General features: G+C 37.3%; 1 protein-coding gene across 5 annotated transcripts in view; it reads right to left on the bottom strand.

The window, feature by feature from the left end:
* Positions 1 to 12,589, bottom strand: part of LOC132565629 (myoneurin-like) — a 72,522-nt gene that overhangs the window by 23,515 nt on the left and 36,418 nt on the right. The window contains exon 5 of one of the 5 annotated variants that reach the window (XM_060230289.1): positions 52 to 171. The exons of 2 other annotated variants lie outside the window; for them this stretch is intronic. In XM_060230289.1, coding sequence (XP_060086272.1) covers positions 52 to 171 — 120 coding nt within the window. Of the gene's footprint in view, positions 1 to 51; positions 172 to 8,717; positions 11,221 to 12,333; positions 12,378 to 12,589 lie in introns of those variants that run through there. 2 more of the 5 variants (XM_060230292.1, XR_009554929.1) reach the window with 2 other exon arrangements.

Genomic DNA, 12,589 nt, shown 5'->3' with positions numbered 1-12,589 from the left:
TACAGTGATGACAGAAGAAAACATAAAGGAAAGGATATATGTTTTACCCACCTCTGAAGAGCTTAAGCGCCCACTGCACTGTTTGAATGTCTCCCGTGTCCAGGTACACGTAGTTAGGTGCTGCGTCATGTCCTGGGGAGAAAGTTAGGTCCTCGGGACAGCTGGATGTGCCTGTCAATGGCGACGACCAAACGTGAATGACTGCGTCACTATAGCGACCAACTACATAAAGACTAAATCTACTGTATATATATCATGCACATGGAGATTTACACAACTGTTTCTTGTGAAATCCCTTACCAAAAAGAGGCTGTTCTGTATGGAGCCGATGGAAGGTTAGGGAAGAAACGAGAAATAGAAAATTCTATTCTTGTAGTTTTAGCCTATAACCAGCAATGAACATTTGATGCTTTTTATAACAATTGTTCCTGTCAAATCTCATGAAATAAGAAAGGTACACAAACAATTGACTTCCTGTTTACCAAAGGATGTCTCATTGTATGAACTATTCACCAGGGGATATCTCGGTCTAGGAAATAATTGATTTCCTGTTTATCAAGGGATTTCTAAGTATATGAAATGAATTCCTACATGTAAACCAAGGGATGTCTCAGTAAATGAAATACTCCTGTTAACCAAGGGATGTCTCAGTAAATGAAATACTCCTGTTAACCAAGGGATGTCCCAGTAAATGAAATACTCCTGTTAACCAAGGGATGTCTCAGTAAATGATTTACTTCCTGTTTACGGAGGGATGTCTCAGTAAATGATTTACTTCCTGTTTACGGAGGGATGTCTCAGTAAATGAAATACTCCTGTTTACCAAGGGATGTCCCAGTAAATGAAATATTCCTGTTAACCAAGGGATGTCTCAGTAAATGAAATACTTCCTGTTTACAGAGGGATGTCTCAGTAAATGAAATACTCCTGTTTACCAAGGGATGTCCCAGTAAATGAAATATTCCTGTTAACCAAGGGATGTCCCAGTAAATGAAATACTTCCTGTTAACCAAGGGATGTCTCAGTAAATGAAATACTTCCTGTTTACCAAGGGATGTCTCAGTAAATGAAATACTTCCTGTTTACCAAGGGATGTCTCTGTAATAAAAATACTTCCTGTTTGCCGAGGGATGTCTCAGTAAATAAAATACTTCCTGTTTACCGAAGGATGTCTCAGTAAATGAAATACTTCCTGTTTACCAAGGGATGTCCCAGTAATAAAAATACTTCCTGTTTGCCGAGGGATGTCTCAGTAAATAAAATACTTCCTGTTTACCGAAGGATGTCTCAGTAAATGAAATACTTCCTGTTTACCAAGGGATGTCCCAGTAAATGAAATACTTCCTGTTTACTTCCTGTTTACCAGGGATGTCTCAGTAAATGAAATACTTCCTGTTTACAGAGGGATGTCTCAGTAAATGAAATACTTCCTGTTTACCAAGGGATGTCTCAGTAAATGAAATACTTCCTGTTTACCAAGGGATGTCTCAGTAAATGAAATACTTCCTGTTTACCAAGGGATGTCTCAGTAAATGAAATACTTCCTGTTTACAGAGGATGTCTCAGTAAATGAAATACTTCCTGTTTACCAAGGGATGTCTCAGTAAATGAAATACTTCCTGTTTACCAAGGGATGTCTCAGTAAATGAAATACTTCCTGTTTACAGAGGGATGTCTCAGTAAATGAAATACTTCCTGTTTACCGAGGGATGTCTCAGTAAATGAAATACTTCCTGTTTACCAAGGGATGTCTCAGTAAATGAAATACTTCCTGTTTACAGAGGGATGTCTCAGTAAATGAAATACTTCCTGTTTACCAAGGGATGTCTCAGTAAATGAAATACTTCCTGTTTACAGAGGGATGTCTCAGTAAATGAAATACTTCCTGTTTACCAAGGGATGTCTCAGTAAATGAAATACTTCCTGTTTACCAAGGGATGTCTCAGTAAATGAAATACTTCCTGTTTACAGAGGGATGTCTCAGTAAATGAAATACTTCCTGTTTACCAAGGGATGTCTCAGTAAATGAAATACTTCCTGTTTACCAAGGGATGTCTCAGTAAATGAAATACTTCCTGTTTACAGAAGGATGTCTCAGTAAATGAAATACTTCCTGTTTACCAAGGGATGTCTCAGTAAATGAAATACTTCCTGTTTACAGAGGGATGTCTCAGTAAATGAAATACTCCTGATTACCAAGGGATGTCCCAGTAAATGAAATATTCCTGTTAACCAAGGTATGTCTCAGTAAATGAAATACTTCCTGTTTACCAAGGGATGTCTCAGTAAATGAAATACTTCCTGTTTACAGAGGGATGTCTCAGTAAATGAAATACTTCCTGTTTACCAAGGGATGTCTCAGTAAATGAAATACTTCCTGTTTACCAAGGGATGTCTCAGTAAATGAAATACTTCCTGTTTACAGAGGGATGTCTCAGTAAATGAAATACTTCCTGTTTACAGAGGGATGTCTCAGTAAATGAAATACTTCCTGTTTACCAAGGGATGTCTCAGTAAATGAAATACTTCCTGTTTACCAAGGGATGTCTCAGTAAATGAAATACTTCCTGTTTACCAAGGGATGTCTCAGTAAATGAAATACTTCCTGTTTACCGAGGGATGTCTCAGTAAATGAAATACTTTTACAGAGGGATGTCAGTAAATGAAATACTTCCTGTTTACCGAGGGATGTCTCAGTAAATGAAATACTCCTGTTTACAGAGGGATGTCTCAGTAAATGAAATACTTCCTGTTTACAGAGGGATGTCTCAGTAAATGAAATACTTCCTGTTTACAGAGGGATGTCTCAGTAAATGAAATACTTCCTGTTTACCAAGGGATGTCTCAGTAAATGTAATACTTCCTGTTTACCAAGGGATGTCTCAGTAAATGAAATACTCCTGTTTACAGAGGGATGTCTCAGTAAATGAAATACTTCCTGTTTACCAAGGGATGTCTCAGTAAATGAAATACTTCCTGTTTACCAAGGGATGTCTCAGTAAATGAAATACTTCCTGTTTACCGAGGGATGTCTCAGTAAATGAAATACTCCTGTTTACAGAGGGATGTCTCAGTAAATGAAATACTTCCTGTTTACCAAGGGATGTCTCAGTAAATGAAATACTTCCTGTTTACCAAGGGATGTCTCAGTAAATGAAATACTTCCTGTTTACAGAGGGATGTCTCAGTAAATGAAATACTTCCTGTTTACAGAGGGATGTCTCAGTAAATGAAATACTTCCTGTTTACCAAGGGATGTCTCAGTAAATGAAATACTTCCTGTTTACCAAGGGATGTCTCAGTAAATGAAATACTTCCTGTTTACCAAGGGATGTCTCAGTAAATGAAATACTTCCTGTTTACAGAGGGATGTCTCAGTAAATGAAATACTTCCTGTTTACCAAGGGATGTCTCAGTAAATGATTTACTTCCTGTTTACAGAGGGATGTCTCAGTAAATGAAATACTTCCTGTTTACCAAGGGATGTCTCAGTAAATGATTTACTTCCTGTTTACAGAGGGATGTCTCAGTAAATGAAATACTTCCTGTTTACCAAGGGATGTCTCTGTAATAAAAATACTTCCTGTTTACCAAGGGATGTCTGAGTAAATAAAATACTTCCTGTTTACCGAGGGATGTCTCAGTAAATGAAATACTTCCTGTTTACCAAGGGATGTCTCAGTATGTGAAATAATTGACTTTCTATTAACCAGGAAATGTCTCAAAACAAGTTATGATTAAGTTTACGTTATAAAGGGGATGTAAAGAGTGCTGTTTACAATTAATATATGAAGGTATAACAAAGTGTTACTACATATATATCTGTAAGTATAAAGTAACTATCAAATATTTCGTGCTGCACAAGTTGTGATCTGTGTTTTTCAGTATTTATGCAGAAGGAAAAGCAATATTTGTATTAATTAAGACTTCAAAAATAATATTTATCAGCTATGGGACTAATTAGTTCCTTCCATTACAAAAACATCTCTGAAGAATTTGTATATTTTGGCCAGTAGTGATCCCTCCAAACTCCAGAGAGAAACTTCAGGATGTTGTAAATATTCCTTCATGTCTGTGCTTATACTTGTTTCTACCCCTTTGTTGAGCCCCTGTCAGTTAGTAACTATATGCCAGGTGACCTTTTGACCTTGTACAAGGTACAGCTGGTCACAAGACCCAGCTTTGTCTGCCTACAGCTAGCTACGCTGCAGAGATACAGCTACGCCAGCTACAACAACCACAACACACCATCAGAGCACACCTACCACCACCAGCCTACCACCACACTGTGTGTATACACCACAGCAGTTGTCAGCCAGGCCCAGTAGACACCATGCCCTACTTAGCTAAGCAGAGACACACAACATTAGATAATACATTATTAATCGTACAGGCAACAGACTATGTAATAAAGATATCCCATGCATGACAAGGGATGCATATTTCTTACATAATAATTTACGCATTGCTACACTGTTTGTCAGTGTTGTAGTGTAGTAATATGAAGTACAAACTCACTGAACCTGTTAGAAAATGAATGCACCTATACCCAATATTTCATGACATTATTCAAGAATATAGAAATGCATAATCAACACTGACTGAAAAGTAGTTCTCAAATAAGACAGCCATACAGACAATTTTATACTGATTTTGTGACTATGTCTACAAATATAATTTTTATGTTTGGAAATAAAAATCTCTAAATGTAAATTTGTTATAGGTCTGGGGTTACTATCCAGAGGAGAAGGATCTGGTAGACATGAGTGCTGGCTCCTTAGCTCTGCCAGATATATCTGCGCTAACAACCTGGACCAGTTCCCACTAACATCCAGAAAATCCATTACTGTAATAGATCTGGTCTGCTTTATCTCTTCACTGTCTATACAACACACTATGTGCATAGCTAGTTGACCTAACTGGACTAGAGCACAAAGGTTGACCCTTTAGATAGGCTAGGAAGAATACATGTATACCATTCCTATTTATCATGTTGTTGATAGTGGAGGTTTTTTTTATCACAATTAAAAACAGTGTGATACAAGAATCCCAGTGTAATCAATTTCATCACAAATTTGATGAATATCCAATATGGCTGCCAAAATGTGTTTTTTTCTCTACATTTTGTATGTAATATAAAACTTGACAAACTTGTCTGTGTGGAAAAGTTACTTCACAAATATGGCAATACTTTCAAGCAGTCAAGCAAATCTTGTTTTTAAACATTTTTCATTTTACATAAATTATGTAACAAAACTTATACCAGTCATAGAATTGGACATGGTTAATGGTTCTTCTCCTATGTCAACTAGTAATGTGAGGATATGGTCTATAAACAATACAAAAATTACTCAATATCAACTTCTGCTGATTGCAGTTTTCAACACATTAAATTTGAATATCTATTCTTTTTCTGTTACAAGTTTCATCAATATCACTTTGATGTGATGTATTTCCCCCTTGCTTGGCCCCAGTAACCCTTTGGTAACCCCAGTCATGTGAGCCTGACAGCTCAGACCTCCCGATATCTGGTTTCTATGGTTACATGGGGGTTTTTACTGAACACAAGCAGCCTTACAGATGGATCATTGATTTTGTGGCTGGCAGATCTGAGCCTTGCAGTGAGCTGCCAAGTATATGTGAGCTGGTGTGTACACATACAGGCTGTAGACACCACCAGGCCATGCACTAGGTCGGCTCACTGGGACTGAGCCAGACTTACAACAATGGCCGACAAATCAACAATACACATTGTCTGTATACTATTGTGGGACAAAGTCTGTCTGTATTCAACTATAGGACAAACAGGATGTGTTCACACGAAGTATCAAATATCATTACATTGTAATTGAAATCTTGGCCCATATTTTTGTACCTTAATGAATAGGAGTTGGTGAATGCAAAGAAAATTCCCACTAAGCTCCTAAACAAGTATCTGGGAGTGGTACAAAAAAATTTCAATATCCATTCAATATATCCTGTATTTAGCAACAGCAGACTTTTTAAAAAATGTGCAATTTTCATTTACTGGGATTACATGTCATATATGTATGTACCACTCAAAAATGTTTAAAGTTCAACATCCATGAACATGTAATTGTCTTCTTGTTTAAGTATACATTTGGTGTATATTGAAATCTCCACCAGCTATTCCACTGAAACATGATATATAGTGTTGGCTAGGTGTATAGTTTGATGGTCATGCCACACACAAGCACCTAGGCTATGTTTAGTTAATGTATACAGCTGGTGGATGTAATGTAGAAATACACATGAGGTACATATCAGATGTAGACAGGTAAACTATGGTGGCCCAGAGGGATCAAAATAACAAAGTAATTGTGGTGTATCTCTTCGCCTCTTTATAAAAGGTAAATTTGCCTGCAGCTGGTTTAGCTTTTTGTTGCCTATAACAGCGAGGGTTATTGAACAAAATGGCAGGCTTGGGTGGTGCAGAAACCTTTTAGCTGTAGCCAGTACCTTGCGACTGCCCCACCTAAGTCTCCAACTCACAACCCAGAGGTGAAGGGCTTGTAAAAATTCAGTCAAACTCTAAATTTCATGTCATTAATATCAACTATAAATGATACACCAAACAGGACATTAATCATATTTACATTGCTAATACCTGAGGTTTTTGCCATGGTATGTATACTTGATTGTATTTCGACTAAATGAATTTATTTCAGACATCTTGATGGATGCACTATAGCCATTCTCACTGTTGTGTTTTCAATGGATCGTAAATGTCACTGCTTTCTGTTATGACAGTGTACAGGAAATGCCATGAACATCTCCTGTATTAGTAAAAACACTTTCATTATACTGCACTATAAAAAGATACATGCATGTTTCCATATTCTATGGGTTTTTTTTTATCTTTTCCATTTAAAGTCTTTCATATTATACCCAAATGATATAAGAGTTCAGGTCAATTTTTGTATCAGAGTGCAAAGGTTGAAAAGGTAAAAAAAGGTTGCGTTGGTTTCATTTTGGATAAGTGAGGCAGTGCCTCCATGTTACATCTTTCCATACTCAATCTGAAGTCCATGCAGAAACCTGTCACCAAGAGGTGTGTGTGCTGGAACCAATACATCTATACCAAAAGTCAATGAAAGTTCTTATAGAGGTCACAATGTCCTTGTATTAGACGGGAAAAGGTCAGCAGTGGAACCGTCAAACAAAAGAAAAGCTGCATACTTTGATCACGGAGGAGGCATAAAAGAATTTGTCTAAAAATTTCATATACATCAAATCTTTGTAATGTAGAAAATGTCATTTTAATTTGTACCATTGTTAAGTGAGAACCTTTATCCAGGGCTCAATATCATAAGTGATTGTAATTTGTACCAATGTGATGTCAATAGAGAACCTTCATACAGGGCTCAATATCATAAGTGATTGTAATTTGTACCAATGTGATGTCAATAGAGAACCTTCATACAGGGCTCAATATCATAAGTGATTGTAATTTGTACCAATGTGATGTCAATAGAGAACCTTCATACAGGGCTCAATATCATAAGTCATTAAAGTGCTAGTGTGTTGTTACTTTGCCTAATCTAAACCAATGCCATAAACATTGCCATAGTAAAAGAAGAAATGATGTCCAATGGTTGTCTTGTAAATGAAAACTGAAAGGAAATTAATCTTGTCTTTAGGGAGAAACAGATATTAAAAATTATAGCCATTTTTTGTATACTAGTCAATACCATCATTAAACCGGACCTGATAAGGAAGTCACCTCTATCAAGAGATGATCAGCAGAATTATAAACAAATGTGATTTCATTGTTGTTTAATAAGCCCACCCCTGGTCTTTCCAGCAGAATTGGAATGTTTATCACACGGACTTACTGAAATATAAATACAGGTATGCCTTGAATGTCAATGCACATCAAGCTTTATTACACTATCATAATTTTACATCATAATTGGACATGTTTTCCTCAGTTATAAATCACAATGTGAGCAATTTTAAACCTGGAGTTCAACCAATATCATATTGCCTTCAACATCATGAAGAATCCCCTACTTACACAATGCAGCCATATATGAAATATGACCTGTTAAACAGGCACCGTGTACAATAACAAGGAATGTCAACAACCATCACTTTATATGCCATCTCCCTTCCTTATTTTTCTAATTAATTTTCTTATTTCCATACTCCAGTAATTGTGGAAGAGTGTTATGTGTTTGTCTTGACTGTGCATCCATCTGTAACGCATGGGTAATCTTTGCGTTTTTCTCCATTTCTGTGGTGCTGTAGATCCCAGTAATCAAATGGCGTATGTCACCTTCATAACACACTAGACTGTGAGAAGTCATTCACTTGACCTAAACTGTCACCAGATTTTCATTAACTATTGCATGCTGCATTTAGCTTTTTTTCTACATTTTACAAATGTTTTTCAAAGTTTTCGTCTTCTTTTATTGAAATTGTTGCCTGTTACAATCATATTACAATTTTCTCACCACAAATGTAACCCAATACTTTGCCTGACAATAGTGTATGTTAAACAGTTGTTGGTGCACTAAAGTCATAAATGATCGGAATTCATTAGATATTCCAGGAAAAAATGTTGTGTCTACCATGACATTCCCTTTTTGTACTTAAGTGAAATAGAGAATGGTTATTTAAATAAGTAACACCAAATTAAAGTTCCAAAAATTTTAATGGAATTGACATCTGAACTACTTAAAAATAACATCCAGTGTTCTAGCTAAACATGATTATTTATAACATCAATTAACAGATCATTAAATATTTAGCAGTGGTACTACTTCTCAAACTAAATCATTATGAACTAACGTGTCTGTTTACAAGAAAATTATAATTCTTCTCACAACATCTTCCAGCTATATCACTTATATGACACATAATTTGTATACTAAGCTTTACCTTACATGTTGTATCAAATTATTGTACATCACTGATATGATAAATCCTAGAATATGATACATCCTAGAATTAATATGACACACCCTTGTATTAATTATTCTGATCATGACTAGCCTTATGGGTGTGAAATATTCACTATAAAATCAAGAAATTGTAAAAATTGACTGGAGAGTTTTCAGTAATAATCTAAAGGTTTTTTTTGTGCCTTCCTATCTGTCACTGTTAGCTCAACTGGATTGACATAAGTAATATCTGAGATGTTGATCGATTGCCCAATGAGTCAGCGTCAAATTGACTGGGTTGTTTAAATCACATTTATGATGTTGATATGTTGCCCTTCAGTCAGTCACTGACCATTTCAATGGATAGTTTTAGTTATAATTGTGATGTTGATCTCAACTCAGTCACTGATCACTTGTCTGGATAGTTTTTAGTTGTAACTGTTATGTAAATATGTTGTCCTCCAGTCAGTCACTGACCACTTAACTAGATAGTCTTTAGTGGCTATTGTGATGTTGATTTGTACCCTCCAGTTAGTCACTGATCACTTAGCTGGATAGTTTTTAGTGGTTATTGTGATGTTGATTTGTACCCTCCAGTCAGTCACTGACCACTTAACTAGATAGTCTTTAGTGGTTATTGTGATGTTGATTTGTACCCTCCAGTTAGTTACTGACCACTTAACTGGATAGTTTTTAGTGGTTATTGTGATGTTGATTTGTACCCTCCACTTAGTTACTGATCACTTAGCTGGATAGTTTTTAGTGGTTATTGTGATGTTGATTTGTACCCTCCAGTCTGTCACTGACCACATGACTGGATAGTTTTTAGTGGTTATTGTGATGTTGATTTGTACCCTCCAGTCAGTCAATGACCACATGACTGGATAGTCTTTAGTGGTTATTGTGATGTTGATTTGTACCCTCCAGCTAGTCACTGATCCCTTAACTGGATAGTTTTTAGTGGTTATTGTGATGTTGATTTGTACCCTCCAGTTAGTTACTGATCCCTTAACTGGATAGTTTTTAGTGGTTATTGTGATGTTGATTTGTACCCTCCAGCTAGTCACTGATCCCTTAACTGGATAGTTTTTAGTGGTTATTGTGATGTTGATTTGTACCCTCCAGTTAGTTACTGATCCCTTAACTGGATAGTTTTTAGTGGTTATTGTGATGTTGATTTGTACCCTCCAGCTAGTCACTGATCCCTTAACTGGATAGTTTTTAGTGGTTATTGTGATGTTGATTTGTACCCTCCAGTTAGTTACTGATCCCTTAACTGGATAGTTTTTAGTCATGACTGGATAGTCTTTAGTGGTTATTGTGATGTTGATTTGTACCCTCCAGTTAGTTACTGACCACTTAACTGGATAGCTTTTAGTTACATTTATGATGTCAAAATATTGCCCTCCAATCAGTCACTGAATGGATAGTTTTATATTATGACTGCCTCCTTCAGTTGACACAAATCCTTATTGCCAACTGTATGACTAGAATGTCTATTGTTATGACTGAGACATCATCCACTGGACTAGAATGTTGTTACACTACGATTGTAAAGTTGACAATACATTGTTGCTGTCTGCTCTGGTGTTGATAACTTGACCAGGTAGTTTGTTGTCCATGTGGTAGAGTGCAAAGCAGTTTCTCTGTCCAGTACACAGTGGCACATCACACACCTCACATTTGTAGGTGGTGTATACATACCAGCCTGATTTAGTTCTCACCTGTTTCATCAAACAATAGGCGCAAGGCTTATTCTTCATCATGGGTGTGTGTATTGCCCTGTGATTTAACATGGCACCAACACTGCGAGGACTTCGTTCTCCAGTGCCTGGCTCATCTGGGAAAGCGTCCTGATATGAATGAGCTCTGTGCAGTTCTACTGGGACAACCTGTGAATCTCTTGACATAGCAACCTGATCCCAGGAAGTGGCATGCCCCTGGGTAGAACCCAGTAGGGGCCGTGGAGACCTGCCCCGAGCTTTACCCGTTCGTGGGGATGCACCCCAATTGTGTTGTTTATGTTGCTGAACACTTGAGACACCAGGAGTGTTACCAGTGATGACAACATCATCCTGGTTCTCTCCCCCTATGTCTATATACACCTCTCCTGGGGTAATACAGCTATCAGTAATGCCAAGAGCTAATAGGGCAGGGTCTGCCCCTTCAAACTCAGGATACACCTGTTGCCTAGATGAGGAAGTTACAGTGGTGGGGGCTTTGGAGGAAGCTACTACAGGAGCCATCTGAGGAAGTTTGAGATTCTGTTTCTCGCCATTCTGCTGTGTTACACTTCTATGTTTTGGTATAGGCTCTGAAATCATAAAGAAATACTTGTATCACTACTCGGGTATTTCAAAATTTTGACAATTTTATCAGATATCTTTACATTATTAACAAATGATCTATATCATAACGTCTTTAGAAGTGAAGGGGTTCACTGACCATGACAAAGCACCTGTTCCAAAAACAGAATCTTCAAAATATTAGGAAGATAAAAATGTTAAAATGAAAAGGGAATTCCAACATAATGAAAAGACATGACAGAATAACAAGGGCCAAGAATAGGGCTGTCTCAGTTCGTATATAGATAAGTGTAGCGGCTGTGATACTGTGCTGTGATTGATACTGCCAATCTGATTGGTAAAAGTGCTGAAGATATGCTGGTCAACTCATTTCCACACGATCTCAAAGCAGAACAATACGTCTGTTTGGTAAGATGAAGACTTTGCCTTTCTTTATTATACATTTGAGTGATTGCACATCAGGGCATACCAGCGGACCTTTTAGCTTCCTGTTTTGTTCGGACTTCCACAGGGTGAACTCCCCAGCCCGAAGCATTGGAAATGTCTGTACAATCAAGGATTTTATCCCTTCCAATGTCATGTTCCTCATAACCTTTAACGACCTTTCACCTATAAGACAAACCATTCAGGTCACGGGTAAAACAAAAATCTGTAACCTGATATCCACAGACAAGGTGAGAAATCTTGAATTAGAGGTGTAACGGTACCGGTAACCTAGAAGTCTACCTTAACAATGCCAGTTATTTCACATTAATGTTCACAGATTGCTCGCAGATGGAAACTAACCTTAACAAGGCCAGTTATTTCACATTAATGTTCACAGATTGCTCGCAGATGGAATCTAACCTTAACAACGCCAGTTATTTCACATTAATGTTCACAGATTGCTCGCAGATGGAAACTAACCTTAACAACACCAAGTATTTTACATCAATGTTCACAGATTGTTCGCAGATGGAAACTAAGATACTTAACATCAAATGATAGACAGATATTCAGTACACATGAAATCAATTACCCAAGCCTCTGGCTTCCAGCTCTCTCAGAGTGGTGATTTTGGGCACCTCTGTCAGATTGGGCTGGTCCAGTAGTACAATGGTAATGTCAGTAAAGTTGTCCTCTCTTCGCCCTCTGCGGCCCCACCCTTTGGCTGGGTACAGGGGCCCTATGAAAGAGGTGAGTATTGTAAGAGTTTAGTAACATCATCATTACTCCATCAGTGATAAAGTGAACACCTTTGCAGGTATGGTAAGTGTACAACTACATCAAAAGTCTGGCAAAAACATTGGCAGGTGTGGTCAGCATATATCTACATTGAAAGTGGCAAAAACATTGGAAGGTGTGGTCAGCATATATCTACATCGAAAGTCTGGCAAA

The sequence above is a fragment of the Ylistrum balloti genome, unplaced genomic scaffold (assembly GCF_031769215.1).
Source record: "Ylistrum balloti isolate Yb309-2 unplaced genomic scaffold, AGI_CSIRO_Ybal_v1 Utg369730, whole genome shotgun sequence".
Lineage (NCBI taxonomy): Eukaryota > Metazoa > Mollusca > Bivalvia > Pectinida > Pectinidae > Ylistrum > Ylistrum balloti.
The sequence above is the reverse complement of the archived record's forward strand: the minus strand, read 5'-3'. Positions and strand labels throughout refer to the sequence as shown.